General features: G+C 31.2%; 1 protein-coding gene across 1 annotated transcript; it reads right to left on the bottom strand.

Annotated features, from left to right (window-relative positions):
* Window positions 1-28: 28 nt before the first annotated feature.
* TRIADDRAFT_53684 (uncharacterized protein) lies at window positions 29-4,886 on the bottom strand (the record flags this gene model as incomplete). Its single annotated transcript, XM_002109510.1, has 16 exons — window positions 29-46; window positions 407-578; window positions 726-767; window positions 909-979; window positions 1,586-1,652; window positions 1,778-1,836; window positions 1,928-2,047; window positions 2,306-2,392; window positions 2,592-2,753; window positions 2,995-3,039; window positions 3,240-3,311; window positions 3,726-3,787; window positions 4,009-4,098; window positions 4,309-4,384; window positions 4,554-4,579; window positions 4,874-4,886. 16 exons carry the CDS (start codon window positions 4,884-4,886, stop codon window positions 29-31), a joined length of 1,182 nt encoding a protein of 393 aa, XP_002109546.1.
* Window positions 4,887-21,403: the final 16,517 nt, after the last annotated feature.

Below are 21,403 nucleotides of genomic sequence, written 5' to 3'. Positions count from 1 at the left end.
TTCTCTGTTATGGCTAACATTGGACGTTTCAATTGGTATAAATGACCTAAAATCAAGAAGGAAACAAAAAATTAAAATAAAGTTTAACATTCATCTTCAATTTAAAGAAAAGCATAGCGCACGCTTTGATCCTAAACTGCAAGTTTTGCCATAATAAAAACTTTGCAAACGTAAGTCATTCAAATGTATGCCGATGTATATGTTATTCTACTATCACGATATAACTTTCATCAATACATTATTAGAGAATCTGCTAAATATATCAGCTTCTAAGGTTACAAAAATTATTTATCAATAAGTCAATAACTTCATCTTACCGTAGCATACTTGACCTTTAGTACTCTAAAATGCGGCATTATTTACTGGTGCAGATGATGGATTAGTCCCTTGTGTACTGTTTACTGACTGGTGATGTCGATGGCGAAGATATGTCGTATTGGAATGGAGTTGTTCCAATGGGAGATATTGTTGCCGGCCCTACTTGCTCAATTCGACTACTACTTTGCCTTCGATGAGAAGCATAGTCAATAGTCTGGCCTACCTCAGCAAGACTGCCACCTCGCTTAGTTCGGTTACTGCTAGTTCAGGATTGCCGTGTTATGTAAAAAATAGCATTCATCAGATACCCATTTTATTTATATCAGTAGCAGTATAGCCAGTATATATGTATGCACAATCATGATGTGATTGTATCCCATAGATTTTACTAGGATTGAAATACTTACGGAGATTCCCTTCCTGTATAAGTCAGCGGAAACCATCCTGACCTACAACAACAAAAGTAGCATTTAATAATACATGGAGTAATTGATTATGACTCGCTAAATAATAAGAATATAAGAATGAATACTATTAACCTTAATTTAGATGTTAATAAAATAATATGAACTTGTTATGATTTAAATTACCTTCCTGTGTTAGTATTTGTACCATATTGCCAGCCATTTGCTGGTTGCCCTAAGGTCTTGATATTATCTCCCTAAAAGGAAAAATGTTTAAAAATCTTAATGGGAAAGAGAATTGTTTTGCGCTCTACCTGTACAATTAAATAGCTTAAAAAAATGACAAGGTAACGCCAGTAAAACCCATTTTCCTGCTACAGTATATGCATAAACAGTAACTAGAACTCAGTCTAGCTAGGTAATGAGCAGTATTTTTAATCGCTAAAGTTAATTTAGGTTAGTTAATAAGAAAAGTTTCTTATATGTAAGAACTATTTTATGAGATATGTACATATACAGTACAATAGTTCGATTTTAAGTGAGCTAAAGCAATAAGAAATTTCTCTAACGTGTAAATAAGTTATTTTATAAACTATGTAAAAATACAATTAATCGAATTTAGATTATCTAAGATAATGAGAAATGTCTCCCAGCAGTAAAAGTTATTTTTTATCGGCTATATTATTATATGATTGGTCGAATTTGGGGTAGCTTAGGTAACAAGGGAATCTCTTATATTTGAGTAGGATCATTAATCAAATAGCTAATACCAAATCCCAACGGAATATTAACAAAAATTGTTTTTACAGAAGGTTACGCAATTTCTTTTTCGATTAGCCTTTAAAGGTCACATTGTAACTTACTTCATGTAATGCAAGTTTATCCTGGGTATCGGCGTCTAGATCATAAAGAGCTACAAGAGTTTGGCTACTACAAAGTGATTAAGCAAAGGATAGTGATAAATATGTATTAATACTGGTATTTAGATCAATATCATAATAATCTATAGTTGGTGTAATAAAAATTATTGAAAATAATCCAAGTAGGGTTCTTACTTTTGTGCTAAATCAGTTACTTCCTTTCGTTGAGTTAGAGCATGCACTAATGAATGTGACTAGAGAGAATTTAAAAAGTACATTAAAAACTATAACGAAATTTAGGAAATAATTCTAATGTCACATTTCTAAGGAAACAAAGCTACTAACCCTAAGCAACATGTCATTGCTATCTAAAGAATCTATGGATTGTTTCTGTTGAGCCATGGAAGCTTCATCTCGAAATAAAGCTCGCCAAGCAGGAATACGATCTTTCAAAAAGTTGTGATTCTAAAATGATTTCATGTGCAAATATTAGTAAATAACATGCATCGATTACCAATGCCAATAGATCAGCTCATTCGTGAATTTTCAATCGATCAAGAAAAACATTAAATTATAGCTATTCTAATGGATTGAAGTAGTAAATGATGGCAAACACTAGCTTTTTACTAACAAGATAAGACTGGTTGAGTTCTAACCTTTAAAATCGCATAAAAAGCTTACGATATCTGCGGAGATTGCAATTATAAAGATAATAGGAATTACCTTAGCATAATTTGTTGACTCTCTACTTAATGCCTCACAAGTGTAGTCAAGAACCATACAATATCGTTTTCTTTCCTCGTTTAAAGCCTAATGCCAAAAATACCTAAATTAGTACTAATTTCATCTATAGTACGCTATATGATATCGTATAAATTGTCCTCTTGCGTTAAGAGGTCTTGTATCTCAACGATTGTACTTTCCATCATGAACATTACCACTTGTATTAATTTACTCAAAAATCAACCAGTTGATGGCGTGCAACCTAGCTAATAAATTCATCTGTTACCCTTTCAAATTCAAGAACTGTGTAAGCTTCTAATTCATTTTGCTTCTTATTGTATTCGGCTTCACAATCATTGACCTTTTCTTCATATTTCCCGGTGATTCCTTTCTTGCCCTGACTCTTTCTTTTTACTTTTTTTAATTCACCACGTGCTTTATCAAGACCCTAAATCATTATTTAAAATAAAAATAATCTCTTATACGTAGAAGCATGAAATCGTTTTATCTTACAATAAAAATAATTATAATCCGTCCTTTATACATCTATGTATCACCATTAAGCTAATAATTTGTAATATCATAATATTTGCTTGGATAACTGCTACTAGTAAGACACTATGAGTCTATGACGATAGTCACAACAAAGTTGGATAAAATAATAGATATGATACTATCACTATACTTACGTCGCATTTAGCTTTAAAGTTTGATGAGAAGACTTTGTTAATTTTCTATCGATAGATTAGAATCAAGTAATTAATATATTTAATACGATTAATACTTTAATTCATTTACATATTCATCTACAGTTTGACAAACTTTTGCATAGTATAAACAAAGTTTTCATTAGCGAAACTTATGCTAAAGATCGCCGTAAGGAAACCGACAATGGAAATGAAAATACTGATATAGAAAATGCTAAAACTATTACCGTTATATTGTGAATTTGGGCTTCCAAAGTTGTTTCTAGTGGCAGTATATATTCTCCATAAAATGCTTTAGACTAGATTATAAGATAATCCAATATTAACATTAATTTGATCAATCTTTCTAAAGTCTTAATGCCCCATACTACTAGCTTCTCTTCATTCTTTGACTATATAATATGACATTACGCGAGATGACTATATAATCAAGATAGTGCAAGCTAGTTATTAGATAATCCTAAACTCGATCATTAAATGCTACGGAATGATATAGTCCAATCATCAAATTAAAGACTAGTTTAAGATCTAGCTACTGCATACTCGTACATTATTATACGAATTCATATATTAATACAGTACATAGTTTATGACGCCAACAGCGATATTTATCTTGCATAGTTTCATCAGTATCAAATGCGAATTTTAATAGACATTAACGTTCAATTAGAAGGAGGAAACAACTTATTCTATACTAGAATTTCATATCTTACTAGTTGCTGTTTGCTTTTTTCAGATTCTTTATAATAATCCACAATCCCTCCAATTGCATCTCCTATTGTAATACAGTTACATAAGAAACGTAATAATAAACTCTCAATTGGTATACGAATAGAGTTGATATTTTATAAATAGCTGCGGAATATCGATGATTCCAGAGGAAGCTTTGATGTAATTAGTAAAACTGATCTTATTTCGAAGTAAAAAATCGAAAAGAAAATATATTTCCTAGAATAGAATTAGCCACCTAAAGCATTTTCATATCAGTAAACTCACCGATTTCTTTTGAAGGACCACTGGAAGTTTTTGCCATCCGCTCTATCTTTGCCAAGCAGTCAACAAAAACGTTGTGAGCTTTGTCTAATTCTGTAGATAGGATGAAATCAAATAGTAAATCTATCACAAAAAGCTAAGGTTATCTATTATGACCGAAATGCGTCAAAAAAGATACAATTTATGTCAATTTCTACTCTCTAACAAACCATTATACTATTCGTCAAAACCGTGTTCAATACTAGTAGAATTACCAAGTAAAATTACCAACTAGATCATAGTCAGAAAGAACCTAAATTTTACCTTGCTGAGCTTTTTGATATCCACGGCTAGCGATCAATAGTTCACGTAATGCAGGATGGACTTTCTCATTAACATTCTAATCATAATGGAAGACAAGATTAGTAAATAATTAAGACGAAAAAATGGCATCATCGTCGTTAATTATTGATGAACCAAATTAAAGCTGTTTTATAAATGCAATCGCATGGTCGAAGAAAGCTCTGGTGGTAGTATGAGCTTATTTTTTGACCAATATATGCTCTCACCCAAAAAATATAAATATCATAGGTATCTAAGAAATTTTAAATCCGAAATAGATCAAGACATTTCTTGATCAGTACAAAAGATCATTATACATTTGTAGGTAAAGAATTGAATATTATGAAAAAAATAAGGGGAAGATTTTCTTGTCGACAACATAGCAATCATAAGTGAATTATTGTCTTATGTCATTCGTATAACTTATGATGATTGAGTTTGGGCTAAATTAGAAAGCTGTTCACGACTTGCTGTTTTGTTTTCCTATTACTATATAACTTAGTAGAATTTAAGGATATTGACTACTAATTGTATGCAAAGTAAAAACCCGGAATATCCATTACTATCCACTGCTATCCTTATATTAAAATTTGCTATAGCTGAATTTTAAATTAGAATTTTAAGGACATGAAATACTCGCTATTGCTTTAAATTGCAATTTACTAAAGTTAGATTCAAAGTAGAATCTTAGATATTATCAGTTACTGTTGCCTTATAATTTACTACAGTTAGACTCAAATTTGAGTTTTACTGATGTTAGTTAGCCATTGCAGTGTACATATAGTATAATTAGCTAAAATTTGATCCGAAGTAAAGTTTTAAGAATATTGACCGCTGCTTTTATATTAGGAATGAAATACTAAACTTTAATTCAAATTAGAGCTTTATAGATATCAGTATTGTTACTCCAGCTATTATATTGTAATTCACTAAACCTGGATCCAAAGTAGAGTTTTACGAATATCGACAGCTGTCCTTACGTTAAGAGTTATTAAATTTAGATTTAAACTAGAATCTTGGCTGGCTATTACTGCTTTTCTATCGTAATTTAGATATAGCTCGCTGAAGCTAGATTCTAAGAATGTCGATAGCTATTTTTGTTGAAAAGATATGAAAAAATATCCTAGTATGTATGGAAAGTCGAAAGGGAATTACGACAGTAATCATTGAAGTTATGATTTTAGTCTCCTAGCCTAATTTTAGTAATCGTTTCTTATCTAGTCATGAAAAATCGGTCAATTAAATAATGGGTATTGATTTATATCCAAGAAAAGTTGTAGATCTATGCCGTAGATTGCTCATTAAAATTAATATTAAGACTGTCATCGATTCAACATAGAGCGAATTACAACGATTGATAGGATAAAAGCTAAATAGTTATGCGTAAATTTAAAACTATTCTGCTTTAATAAGTGGCTAGTGACAGTATCCTAGACTTATTGATTGAAAGTTAATTAGCAACTTTAATCAGTGGGATAAACCTTGTAAATCTTAACCTCAATGATATTCCATGAAAGGTTGAAAGAAAAGAAATATAATTGGACCTTGTCTTAAAACCTCATTTCTCCTCCCCTGTATTTGGAAAAATTCTTCTTACTATACTCGCTCTATTAGAATTTAGATGAGCGATTTTCAAGTCTCACAAGCATTATAAATCAATATAGATCAATAGGATATGATTGAGTGATTCTGTTTTATTCTTAAGTATCTATTTCTCTTCTTCTCCTTAGCACACTCTCTATCGAGGCTATTTCTTTATCTATCCTCTCACTAGAATAATTACTTCATACGATACGGTACCCTTTTTAGACTGAAACTATAGTATGCTTTTATTCCTCTTTAAAATTTAAACGAATGAATTGGAGGTCTTGGAGTAGTAAAGCTGAATATTGATTTAATCTTTTTTAAACTAAAATCGAGAGTCGTTGTTTAATAATATTTAATCGAAGTTTATATATGAATGATTGTACCTCTAATCCTTTACTTCCTTCCCTATAGTATACTAATATTCTTCTTGAAAATTTAGACTAGAAGGTTGAAGTCTCAGAGTAGTAGGATTAAGTAAAGGTTAACATAGAACGTAAACGAATGATTACATTACTGACTCTCTGCCCCTTCTCATAGTTTAATCTATCACCATGATTACAACTCTTCAGCTTCTTCCAAATATTTCGTTAGTTCCGAATTCGGATAGAGTATTTAAATGGAGGTAATTGATAGACTAGATAGGGATTCGATAAGAACTATACAGCATTCGAATCAATTAGTTACCCCTGTCTCTCTCCCTCCTAATTGAAATGATTCACTTCCTCTACTTTATTCTATGAGTGGATAATATCCAAATTTGAATAATTTAAATGAAATTTAATCTTCATTTATAGGCAACCAGGCATAAAAGAATGATTTGTAATTATGATTAGCTCAATCCTTCCTTCCATTCTTTTGGTAGTAATGAAATGATTATAAATTCTACTTTACATTAACAATAAAAGTTTGTGTAGGAAAAGAAAAAATCGATTGAATAATTACACAAGCAAGGGAATAAAATATAAACCTCTACAACTCCCTAACAAAATCACAAAAAAAGTCAAAATTCTATTAGTAAATTTGACTACGATAAGCATTGCATAGAAAGTTGAAAAATATGGAAATATCTACTTGCACAATCAACATTTTCCTTTTCTGTACCAAGGTGATGAGTTGATTTTATATTGAGATGGTGGGTTGATTGATTTAATTTAATAAGTAAACTTATTAAAAGAATAGTCAGTTGGTTTTATATTAACAAATAGCTCTCCCAAAAGTTCTAATTACCATTATACCAACTAAGTTAAGTGAAAGTGATGCTATAATGGCGGAAAGAGCTGATTATTCTGTCTGGTATACCCACTTTAATGAAAAAATGTAGCTTTCAAGCGGGATCGTGAAGTAGCTTAATTATTGGAGCCATCATGAATTTGCTTAAAACACTAACCTATAGGGAATTTTATAGTAAAGACTTGCTTAGCATAAGGAAGATTCTAATTTTGCTAAAATGGAACTAGATAAGTCAATAATAATTCTTCTAAGGTAGTGGATAGAAGGACTATTCTACCTTATTTCGGCATGCACTCTGTTGGAGAAGATGTTACTTTTGAAGTAATTCCCAAGTAGTTTAGTTTAAGATAATAAATTTTATCATCAGTATCACTTTCATGGGAAGAAAATGATAGTAAGGGGCTCGCTTAACATTGACTGTACCTAAATTTGCTGTAATACATAATATTTAATCGAAAAGATTCTTCTAGAACGCTTCAAAGACCTCTCTATCTAATATACCCATTCCGTTGGAATAGTTAATGATTTCAAAACAATTATAAAGTGATTCGGTAAAGATGACCATATTTATAATATTGTTGACATAAGAGAAAAAATATAGCCCGAAAGTGATCAAAACTTGCTTGTAAATGATATTATAAAAGTAGATGGAACAAATAAAATATCTATATCGAGCACTATCGATAGAAATTAATAACATTAAGTACATAAATTTAAAGTATTACTGTGGAAAAAAATCTATCCTATCATCACTGAAGGAATAAGTCAGGGAAATAGTACCAGTACTACTCGTATTCATTTAAAATACTTTTCCCTATCATACGAGTACTTATGGATCATTTCATATCATAAATTATTGTTTTAAAGGAATGAAATAGCTCAAGTTTTATAAAGTCTCGTTAAAAGATTGATATTTTTATTTCAAATAAGATGCCCAATAGATACAAGATATTACCCTAACGAATTAGCAAAGCTATTTTTTGATATTAGAGATGTAGAGTACGAGTGCTCGAAAGAATGGACATTTAAGTGTAGCGATGAGGAGAGAGTAGCCAGTTTAGTTGTCTCTCTAGGTTGTCATTGACTTTTGAATCTACTTTATCCTGCTATTATATTGTCTGTAAAAGGAAAGGACGGATAAACCTTGGTTAAAACTGATTTTGAGTGAGTACTTTTAAATTGGATACCAGTACGTTAAATGCACGACCGAGATGAAGTGGTAATGCAAGGATATCATTTCATGCTGTCGGTATAAAATACTGTAGCTCAATAGAAAATATGTTTATTCTATCTTGATCATAAAAGCAAGAAGGAAATAGCCATCTGTATTTCGAACTGTTTATTTTACTGACTTTTGAATCTATTTAGGCCTTCATAATATTGCTATAGAAGGAAATGGAAAGGCAATAACGGGATGAAAAGTGGGTCGAAATCTATGTCATTTTTAAGCCTGATATGAATAGAATACATAATGAACTATCGAAATGAATTAGTAGAAATGAACGTATAATTTGATCAATTGATTTGGTAAAAACGAATTTCATAAAATATAAAATATTTTGTGACAAGAAGGGAAAGAATAGCACTTTCTATGACTATGCTAGTGCCTTTTACATCTTTAGTACTATCTCAGATCAGCCTACGAACTACCTTGGATTAATCATAAGAAAGTGTTAATTAGTGATAGGCCATTCCGTTTATCGTTGAAATCATTATAAGCTGGTTTTTTTAATCTCTCATTTTTATCGCTCTTTGAAATTCTGTAGATTATAAGTAAGAATAGACGAATAAGTGGCAACAAGTTTGACGTTGATAAAAAAAAGAAATGGTTTCATGCTAATGATTATCTAGTCTAAAAATAAACTATGGAACGTAGGAGTAGGAATAGAAAATCCAGACAGGAATAGCAAAGTATTTTATCACCATTATTCTAGAGATTGCATTTATTTGAAGTATTTGTCAAGGGAGAAAATAATAAAGAATACCTTATAGATGAAATCGGTTTGCTTCTGTAATTCCTGTACATTCGACATGGTAGCTTTCTTTCCTTTATTCTTTGAGCTATCTTGATCTTTCGTCTATTTAGATCGAAATAAATTTGCGTTGAAAGTTGTAAATAGGCGAGATGAAGACAACCTTGAGCTATACTTGGAGCTTTAGCGTAGCAATTGTAAAAAGGAGGCAAACCTTACCAATTTCCTTTCTTAATAGCTTGATCTGATAGAAGAATTGAGACGAGAATTTCTCCTACTGCAACTTGGGTTCCTGAAAAGGAAATAGAGCAAATCGATCAATTTAAAGAAATAGGAATGTTGATTAAGAATTGGAGATGGGTCCCAGTAAAAGTAATGATGAATAGTTACTGTACAAACAGAATTAGAAAACATTATTAAAACCCAACCCATATCAATAACTACCACGATGGAGAGGATTAAATAGCCATATTAATGACTTACTTGTCTTTTTCCACCTTACTAACGATAGTCTACCGTAGTGGATTGTCTTGATGACTAGCTAATGCAGTTTTTTGTCTAATCTTTCAGTTAATTTTCCCCAGTAAATCCTGAACAAACTTTTACAAGGTAAATTTTGATGAGCTATAAGACCAATGACGACGTAAAAAATGAGTCTGGCAAATCATGCAATAAAGCTTATGTCTAGTTGATGATTAGCCGATATTCAATTGAATATTAATTATTATATAGAATAGACTTGCCTACCATTCAATAGAATGATGATAGGATCTGAACAATATACTAAATCATCAACATAACAATAGTGAAAAATAGAGTATGAAAAGGAAGGCAAGAGTTTTAACTTATTGTCATTATTGTGCAACAGCTCTTGTTTAATTTTTTCACCAGGTTCTTCCTATCATATCGAAATACTCAACATGATTTGATGGAGTTTAATACCGATTAGAATTAAAATCAGCGATGATAATTAGCGGAAAGCGAGAGTTTGCTTTGTTCCAGCGCATATTATCATCGCCAAGTTATTCGATCAAATCATCGGTTAATTATAATGGAAGGCGATGAAACTTATACATTCGCTGCAGCCAATTGAAAAAATAATAGACTGAAGGGAGGGCAAAAGTTAAATTTTGTCACTGTTGTATTCGAGTTATGTTGAATTTTTGTAAATTGATCGCGTCAAATGATTATCGACTCAATATAATTAAAGGTGTTCAAATTGATGTACAAATTAAAATCGATTGGAAAGGCATTCTGGATGAAGGGAATGAGTAGAATTTTATATTTACCGTTTCAAATCATCGATTTAACATAATGGAAGGTGATGGAACTTAAGTATAAACTACAACAGATTGAAATGATATTTGAATGGAGGAGATGGGTTGAATTTTATCATATTTACCATGTCCAATGATTGCATTAATATAATTAAAGATGATGAAATTTATACACCAATTGGAAGCGATTGAAATGATATTCCAAATGAAGGAGAGGAGTTAAACTTTATCATGTTTTGTTTTAATATTCGCAAATTTATTATATCTAATTATTGATTCAATATAATAAAAGATGATGAAATTTATATATACCAACTGGAGCCGATTGAAATGATGTTCTGAATGGAGGGGATGAGTTAAATTTTATTACTAGTGTACTGTATCCTAGTTCATATTATGTCAAATTATCAATTAAACAGGATTGAAGGCGATGAAACTTCTACACAAATTGTAGCTAATTGAAGTGATATTCTGAAAGGAGGGCAAGAATTAAACCTTATTACTGTCATATTTAAGTTTATGTTGTGTATAATTCTTGCAAAACTATCATGTCAAATCATTTGCTAAATAAGATTAGAGATAATTCAACTTATACAAAAGTTGAAGCTGACTGAAATAATATTCGGCTAGGAGGGCAATAGTGAAATCTTATTACTGTACTTAAATTATCAACTAAATAGGATTGAATGTGATTAAACTTAAACAAAATCTTGAAGCAATTGAAATAATTCGAAATTAAGGAAAGAATTAAATCCTATTTCATCATGTCAAATTATTTACTAAATGGGATTGAAGGTGATTAAACTTATACACAAACTGGAGCCAAACTAAATTACCATATTAAGTCACCTACTGAGTATGATTGAAAAGGATTCAATGATAAAACTACTTATACATGTAATTACCAAAAATAATATCCACATAGCTAAATAGTCTTTACAGTTGTAATTTATAGCACTCTAACTTATTTACGCAGTCGGAGAGTAGATGAGTGCTTTATTTCACAATATTCGGCAGTTATTGGAGTATCGATCTTGGATAAGTTCTAATATCATGAACTAAACATGATTGAAGATGATTAACCTTATGCAGAATTGAAAACGATTACAAATAACAAGTTAAAAGAAATAAGAATTGATCTTATTACGGCAGTACTCGAGTTCATGTTATGTCTAATTTTCGCAAAGTTATCAGATCATCAACTAAGCAGCATTGAAGGTGGTTAAGGTTCTACAATAAATGATAATAATATGCTGATAACAAATAAGAGTTATTACTATTCTATTTTAGTTCTTATTTGAACAAGATTGATATCATCAGAGGTTGATCGAAAACCGGAATCAACTAAGAAAGTAAAATGTAAGGCCAAAGGTAACCTTATGTTTGTTATTATCGTGCTGCAGATCTTGTTTCATCTTTCACCAGATTATTTCTATCATGTTAAAATCATCAATGAATCATAATTTGACACCATTCAAGATAGATCAAAAGCTGCAATCGATTAAGATACTAAATTGAAAGGTAAGCAAGATCTTGCTGTACTCCAGCTCACTTTATATTTCATTTTGACAAAGTTATCATGTCAAATGATCGACTGAAACCTAATTTGAGATGATTAAACTTACGCAGAAATTGGAACTACCTAAAATGATAAGTTGAAGAAAAGACTAGAGTTTAATTTTATTACAGTAGCTTTACCTTCAAATACTCGTTGAGTTAATTTATCTCAGTTATTTTCTATCCTGCCATATAATCATCAACGGAATCTATTTTGATTGATTAAAACTCGAACTTAAATTGGAACTGATTAATCTAAAATGAAAATAGTTTATACCTCTAGCGGCAATGAATTCATTGAGTAGGAAATAAATCTTTAATCTTGCATAATTTTTTTCCATGTATTTTCCATGATAGCAAGATAACCATCTGAGATTAGTAGAATAAATTACAATATATTCCTATGACTGCTATCGCTATAACAAATAAGGAACAGCAATTAATTTTCAGAGCTATACTTTCCATGCTATACAGGTATAAATTACTATTGCTTTAACAAATACAATAACAACTTTTCTATGCAATATCAGATTAATTGATCTATTAAGTCTGTCCCTAGTATAATTATCACATTGAATACGATGTAATGGCAACCTGATCGTGTTAATGACCTCGACCAATTGAAAATCCTTCTTATTCCGTCAGTTTATTTAATGTTGACAAATAACCTGTTTGAGAACATGTTTAAGTTAGTTATCTCAAGCGATGATCAATTTATCAACTGCTTATAGGATTTCAGGCGTATATTCCCGTATTTGAATAGCAAAGATCGAAATTGAAATTAATTTAGACTGTTACGTAAATATTTCTTGGCGTTACTTAGTATGAATATCGGTTGACTTCTTATTGCATAGCGAAGCGATAATGGATAAAAATTGACGTTCAAGATGAAGACATACGGGTAGAGATTGTACGTTACTTTATTGATTATCTAATTTCGACATCAGGTGAACGCATGAGTCCTTTTCTATTTTCAGTAAATACGATTTTTTATCTTCGCAATTAGCATCAAAAAATTAAACTGCCGTATAATCATCTAACTAGCATATTATGTTATCAAAAAATTTATATATACGGCTTATGAGCTTATACCAATGTTAATCCTATCACTATGCGTTATTGGTTGCCTTATAGAGATGCGACACGCTCTTTGATCATTATAATTTACAGTTTTTAGAGCGACTTTTACATTTATTTCAGATATTAGACGGCCTGGGCTGATGGTATGAAATTTGTAACGAGAGGATGCAAGAGATAATAAATTATGTCTTAAATCTCATCATTTACAATGATATCGATAACCTATGCTGCAATGTGATATTATAATTATTTAGTAGACAATAACCCGCAATTATTGAAATTATAAGCTACTATTTAAGTTTGCATATTGATGAGAGTTGCATAGTGATTCTATCTTCTGTCTAGGCCATTCCGTGAGGTATTTTTAATGATATTATTAACTGCAATATACTGAATTAAGTGAATAATGAGTCATTTGCGAAAGTTTAGGAATAATGTTATTTTTTAGTGTAAGTTATTCTCTATCACAGTATAATTCTGATACGCCTCAGTAAGAGTCTATAGTATGGATTGATTTTAACAGAAGATAAACTGCAGTTTATTAGAACTAAAGAAAGCTGATGAAGTCTTATAGACATCACCATTTTTTCAGTCTGGGCGTTGGATATGATATTAGACATTAACCATGTTGTTTATTGAGAGTATTGAAAGTTGAATATAGTGTTAAATATTGAGTGTGATATTTTTGTTAGATATTGAATGCTTGATATAATGATTGTCGATATTAATCACAGTAGCCATTAGGTAAAGTACCAGACATAGTAATAAATATTAACTACGGTATTAGCTAGTATGCATTAGATATTGAACATTAGATATAGTATTAGCTATATCGTTATGCTAAATATATTAGTTCCTGTTATACTAAGAGGTTGTCATATTTAAGATATTTCATAATGCTACTTTGATAACAACAACCGGCAAAAGCTTTGAAAATTTCGCGAAGTATGGTTTAGTTCAACTTGACACACGCGACATCACATAAACAGGATTTGATGTTTGCACTTGTGGCATTACAGTTCGAAACATTATAAAAGGAACTTAAGAGTTTATAGTTGAATAGTCAGCCGTAAGAGGACATTTATCGTTGTAAAAATGATTCATTTTACAGTGTAATAGTAATAAATGGAGCCTTGGTAATATTGCAAGCTAAAAAATGAGAAATGTCCAATTCTTATCGTGAAGAGTTCGTTACAAACTTTATTCGTAGTGTATGTCGGCAAAATGCAATTACCTAACGTTAGTCTATTTCCAGTATTACCAATGATGATGACCCAAGCTAGTAAAATAATAGTAAATATAAACACATTAATAGATATCGGATTAATATTACGATCCATAGCCTAATTAGTACTATATAGAGCTTGCCTACTCCGATTGAAGTAGCTATGAAATATTAATGAGCTTTTCTTATTTATTAACTATTAATACGATTAATTTATGATGATCAACAAAAATACTGCAAATAAGGGTATATTATCTACTTCTTCATCCTATATAATCATACCCAGGCTATCTATAATTCCTTATTTTACAACGTGATATAGTATAACTAGCAATAGAAAATTTATAAATGAAGACATGCATAATTTAGGTCGCTTTTAATATCATTATCAAGATATTTGTAGTTTAATAACATAACGATCAGGATAGATCAATGACCAGGAAATACGTAGACAACAATCTTGAGCTTGTATAACCAAGATTGGAGCAGTCATGATATGTGAATGACACAGCAATTGCTCCAATAATTTTAAATGTATTACTGTACAATTGATAGTAGTATCTGTAGTGTATTTAGAATATACTGTAACTATATTCTACTCTTAAATATAGACATGTTGTATTGCTCTTATATTTAGACAGATCTACAGTCCGCTTACTCTACATTCATATATAGACTACTGTATTTAGTTATTACGGTACTCGCTGTTTTCTACAATCATCTGCTATTTTGTAACCTGTTATGGTATATGTTGTATCTAATTCCACAATCCTATTCTCTGCATGTGCTCTATCTTTAAAACTATAAATACCGGCGATTTCTACCTCAGAGTTCATTAGCCTCTCAGTTAGTCTTCTAGTTAGTCTCTCACAGTCTAATACTTCTACTCGTTACTTACGACAGCTTGCACGCTGATCTACCGTAACTACCTCACTGTACTTTATATTACTAACCTACAATAAAGCATAACTTTTATAAACCCTTTGTTGTAATAATTGTAAATGGCGACTAAATCTCAATCCTCTGAGATATCGAACCCTCCATCACAGTATCCATAATCATTACCATGTCCTTAGTTAAAAACTTTTATACAAATTCCTACTAATATTGATTACCGGTATGGCCTAGTTTACGAGCATATGTATTATGTATCCTTAAAAAATGAAGACTAGATTACCATCTCTATCTTAGGTAATCTTTATTGTAATCCCTTGTCATTTTTAGTTTTAATTTAATAACGCAATAAATGGTATCAATTAATAGAAGTAGACTACCATATTGAACTTGGAGAGTAATGAAAATTGCTAATTTCTTTATCAATAGCCTATACGCCTATGCATTCTTACTGATGTTATCTATGACCATTATTATATCTTGATATATGTTATAGTCAGTTAAAATGGCTGTATTGATAAGTTCTTCTCATTCTTCTTGGTGGCATAAAGACACTATTATTATGTAATATAGCTTTAATTCTAATGATCGAAAATATTCTTTTAAACATAAAGACATTGTTGTTCCTATTGGATAGGAAACAATAAAATCTGCGGTCAAATGTTATAAAATAAATGGAAAATAGAGTTATTGACATCGATGTGTAATCGACAATAACCTATTCGATAAAATGCTATATGTGTGTTATAAACTGTTACACAGTTACTAAAGTAAATGGCTACCCGTAATAGGCAATAAAGCCTCATTATACTACATAAATTAGCCATTGTATGCTTTCAATGAAAATTTTTACTGTCTACCAAGGCTATTTCAAATTATATTCAGAGTTTATCAGTAAAGGCAGTTTAATTGAACGATGATGCTTTGTTAAATAAATGGCCTTATAGGAAGAATAACGCCATTTCTTAGATTAAAAATACGGAATGATGCAAATAGTGTAGATAATTAAATTATTACTTTATAGTTTATCACGTAAGGAATTGACAAGAATGGCGCTTATGTATACTAATTGCACAAGTTTTAAATTCTTCTTTAAATCCATAAACAACTGCCGCTAATAAAGTAAGAACCACTAAGGCATCCTATCATTTAAGAACCTGAAGCTTTTACTAGGAAATGATGAATAATTGCATTCTGTAATGGAAATAGCTAGTAGAATAGCCCGATTATTTATCATTGAATCAGCTTTTAAATCCTACTTGAAGCGGATATGAATAATTCTTCTTGACTGCAATCGTTAGCAGAAATAACAAGTAGGATCTCTTCCAAACGATAATGTCTATTTAAGATCCATAAATAACATAGCTAAGTGTAACTGTAGTAAACCTGTCTGAAGGCAAAGAATACGTATCGTATTAGAGTGTAACGGAAAAATAAGCTAGATTTTTGTAGGGACTAGCTCTATATCACGATATAGCAATAGTAAGAGAGCTACTGACAAAGATCAATGACCAATAAAAAAAGTTTTGACTCTCCTTTTCAAAATAAACTTTAAGTGCTACAGTACCTGAAGGCCGATCAAAAATAGCATCATTAAGAGCAATTCATTGCGTTAAATCTGCTTAATAGCAAAAGATCATATTCTATATAGGAATATGATCTAAAAAGAAATGTATAGTACGACATAGGATGGAAGAATGAAATGCTATCCTAACTAAGACATTAAACAAAAGAAAGTCGAAAAGAAACTTTAATTGCAAGTATAACTTCCTCATTACCTGCGATGAATCAATTCTCTTGGATAACGATAGAGCTGGCTGCTATTAAATGACCAATATTTATGATAGCATGTTCCTTAATGTATAGAAGGACAAATAGAAGTTCTGAAAATGTAATTATTACTTTGTTTTAGTGATGAGAAACAATTAAAAAGGCTCCAGGTGTTCTTCGATACTGCTACTCACTGTAAATTTAAGGATGATATTTGATACTAAGCAAACGTAGTGATATTTTGACAGTTCCAACATTGCTTACCAAATATCGTTGCCCGAATGCAAAATTTCTATCTTTAACCTTACGAAAATGGTTAACATGGAATTTCTAGCTATGTTTAATTTAATGCAAACTAATTTATTTAGTGTTAATTAGCAGCTATCTACAAGAATAAATCTTGGCAATGCCATATTGTAGACAGGAGAGAATAACGATCATTCTTGATATGGTATTCCTATGAGGACGTCAAACGGTGATTTTTTATATATAATTTCCGCTACATACGAGTATACAAGTCAATAATACCCAGTCGCATACTATTGAGTCTACTAGCCTTTTAATTACATTTGGAAACTATTATGATGTTAGTTTAAGCAAATAGAGCAGGATAATCGTTCTCTTCCATAGCTTAGTAGTTATATTGAGACGAAGACTAGCCCTTCTGGCCGGTGAAGTATAGAAGATAACTACAAGCTGTATAACATACCGGCAATGATCAGCCATCCATTGGCGAGATTTCTACATGTAATATGTTAGTAGATGATTAAATGGAAATAACATCTGCAGCTATCAATCTAGAAAGAGAAAAAATTATCAAGTCACTTATTATTTCTTTACTATTTTCATTTTGCCATGTTGCTACTTCCTCCCAATCTCAATTTACATGCAATAAATTTCCATACACATGAAATAAATAAACATTCTACGTTAATTAGCTAATTAATTATTGACTTTTTTGATTGATTAGCTAATTGATATTCATGATTTACCATATGTAATGGCTACACCTACATCGTGAGTAAGCATATTCTTATGTTTTATGGAGAAATATGAAATCAATTAAAGCATAGAATAAGTAATAAAATAATCTCTTATCTTAAAATAGGAGACCAAAAAGATGAAATACTACGTAGAATTGATCGAAATAAATTTTCTTTTCAGCTTTTAAGCTGTATAACATTTCCCTTTGTATAAGAAGATACCAAAATTTTGTAATTTCGGTATTCGTAAGATTATAACTATCTGTTACGAAGTGTAGCTCCGTAAATTATAAATTAGGTAATAACAATTAATTAACCCTGTTGTTTACCATTTTGGTAGACAACCATGGGGCACTAGTACTGGTTGTTTACAATAATGGAGCAATCAACAAGGATTAATTATATGTAGCTAGATATAATATCGTTTAATATAGGATTAGCTTATGGGAGCGCATTGCTCCAATAATTAATTACATGTATTGGTGCTGAGCTCAGGCTCGCTGATTAGCACCATAATTGGTTGTTTTTCATTAGTGTCTGTTTACTATCCAAGCTCATACTAAGTAATGTTAATTGTCTGGGAGTAATTCCCTATAGTAACTTATACAATTTGTGGAAGGAGTAATTTACTAGTATGCCCCACAAATGAGTGGGGATGGTATAAAAGACCGAGCGAATTGCCATTCGCCGGCAGTAGTCGCTCCGGGCTCAATAAATTTTCTTTTCAGCTTTTAAGCTGTATAGCATTTCCCTTTGTATAAGAAGATACCAAAATTTTGTAATTTCGGTATTCGTAAGATTATAACTATCATTATAAAGTCCTGCGTTAGACGACTTGATAATCGCCTACTCGGATAGCCCTAAAATTCCTACAGTTTACTAATTGGCAAGACCGTAAAAGATACTCTGCTTATTGACTTCATGTTGTATTTACCAATAGTATCATAAGTAGTAAACTTCTTTTATGCAATTATGTATTAGTATTAACTATTGCATCACCGATAACTTACAGTATTATAATTTGTTACGCTAAATCCATGTTACGGAGGTTATAGCGATAGAAATCGATTTGCTTATTAGGAGATTAAGGTTATCTATATTTATTCTTCTATTGATGTATTCATGAAGGTAAAATATGCTCAAGTAATAAGGTTAAAATGGTATATTTATTGCAATATGTGATAGATCAGATCCTTTTTAATGGCTGAAATGTTATGAACTGCACGAGTAGATTAAAAATAGTGGAAATATAAAACATATAAGTTTACAAATTCAATCATAAAATTATTTTTCGTCCTCTTTATATTTTTAACTCTTCCAACATTTCAATATTGAGTACATTAAATTAAGAAAGTATGCACATAAGTGTAATCAATTTACTCGATACGAAAACGTAGGTTACTCACCACAGTCATGGACAACTAAAAGGTCTTTTTTAGTAGTCTATGCCATGCGTTCACTGTCTGCACTTAGTATAGCCAAGACAGCAGCAAGATCAAATACAAGGGGATGAACCAGTTGTAGTATTTAACGATGACGATCATTTATCAAATGATCAGATACCGATTATCATTAAAAAATTGTTTGTGACTTGATAACGAAGCCTAATACCAATTTATTTGTTTGTTATATGCGATAACTACGAAAATGCATCCGCGTCATTTGGTGTTACTAGTAGATATCTGCACTGTTCAGGGCTATTTCGATAGTAACCGAACCTAAATTAGTTTGCATAATACTATTAGTATACGAGTATAGAATCCGGAAACGTTGTTTATTTCATTGGTTACCGTTAATATCTGCTCAGATAGCCATAATTTAACTTATTAAAGTTACAACGTACGTAAGGTAAAAGACAAGAGTAGATTACAAGCATGGAATACGTATGTTAAGTAAATGAATTATCCATTACCGTCAGGCTTTTATAATATATTATTGGAATAATATGATCGCCGTCCCTCCACAAGTGCTCAATCCTCGTAGAACACACAGAAATATTTTCCCGACATACTGAACTGCAGCAAATTTGGAGATGGTTTAAGCACCTATGTATTCATATGGTAAGATACCGTATAAACTAACCGCATTTACAAATCGACCTTGTTCACGAATGACCATAGGTAAAAACTCTTAGTAACCGATGCTATTCCCCGTAGATTGACATCAGCGGCCTTTTTATATTCTTGCATTGGCATCCAATCAATTAATCCAGCTCGTAGTATACCTGCATTATTGACTACTGCCCATATACCTCTATCCTCTCGTAGCGTAGCCTTGATCATGCAGTAAGCATTTACAATGTCTTGCTGCTGTATAACATCCATCATGAATGTTTTTACCCGTGATGAAGTCGATTGAGCTAGCTGGGTGGCTCCTTACTGGGTTAAGCATGCAGCAAATACATGACATCAATCCAATCTAAAGACTTAGCTAATAAATTGCTAAATCCTGAATCGCAACCAGTTATTAAAGTGGAACGATTGTTGTTTTGACCCATTCGACCAGGATACGCTATCCATACGCTCGTATTGCGATAAGCCATATATCGATAGTTGCTAATATTAGATATAAGTAGGAGCAATGTTGAGTTACAGCGACGACCCATGGATCCATGACGTCTTCTTCTTCACTTATAATGATTGTTTTGACAGTACAAATCTCTTTAATTTCTTACTTGCTTCTTATAATTATCGATCGGTTTCCATCAGCAGTAGAAACTCTACCGACAGCGAGAACTTGATTTACACAAACCGTTTAATCGATGATGCACTGTTATCAATTTATAACTGCTGCACTGTAAAGCACTGCAAATGGAAGATTTTTGAAGCCCATGCAGCTCGTGATACGATTTTACGTTACTTATTGTTTTAATTACTGTCTATTATTATAATAACAATTAATGATCAATCTTCAGCAGAAACTTGTTTATAGAGTAGACTAAGTGTATTTCAATTTTGCTATAGTACTGTACAATAGTATAGTAAACCAAGCAGTAGTATGGCTTGTATATTTAATAGACTTTATAGTTACAATTTGAAGATATACCATCAACAAAGTTGTTAGCTATGCCACTTAAAAACTATCAAATAGCTGAAAAAAGCTTATCGATCACGAAAATAGCAAAGTTGAAATGCATTTGGTGATCTCTATTGACTTATGTAAGCATCTTAAACTAACAGCAATACCGCCAGTAGAAGGCTTAAAAAATCTCGCTGCACTGGTACTCTTTCATACGATTGGTTCTTTATGAAGAACGAGTAAAGATGCAATATAAAGTAATCCATCTAAGTGGTAATAGCATCTAACGATAGCTGGATTCAATCTCTTAAAAAGAAAGTATACCCGTCGTGGTAGTTACTTTTGTATTGAATGATTGAGGCTAAGTACTTTTAATTAGATTACGTTTTTAGACCATAACTTTAAGACCTACTTATGTGCAGTATGTGTGCTCAAATAGACACTTTCTGATAATCAACTAATTATAACATCAATTTAATTATA

Source organism: Trichoplax adhaerens, genomic scaffold (genome assembly GCF_000150275.1).
Source record: "Trichoplax adhaerens TRIADscaffold_2 genomic scaffold, whole genome shotgun sequence".
Taxonomy (NCBI): Eukaryota; Metazoa; Placozoa; class Uniplacotomia; order Trichoplacea; family Trichoplacidae; genus Trichoplax; species Trichoplax adhaerens.
Note: the sequence above shows the minus strand (reverse complement) of the source record. Positions and strands in the feature narration are given on the sequence as shown.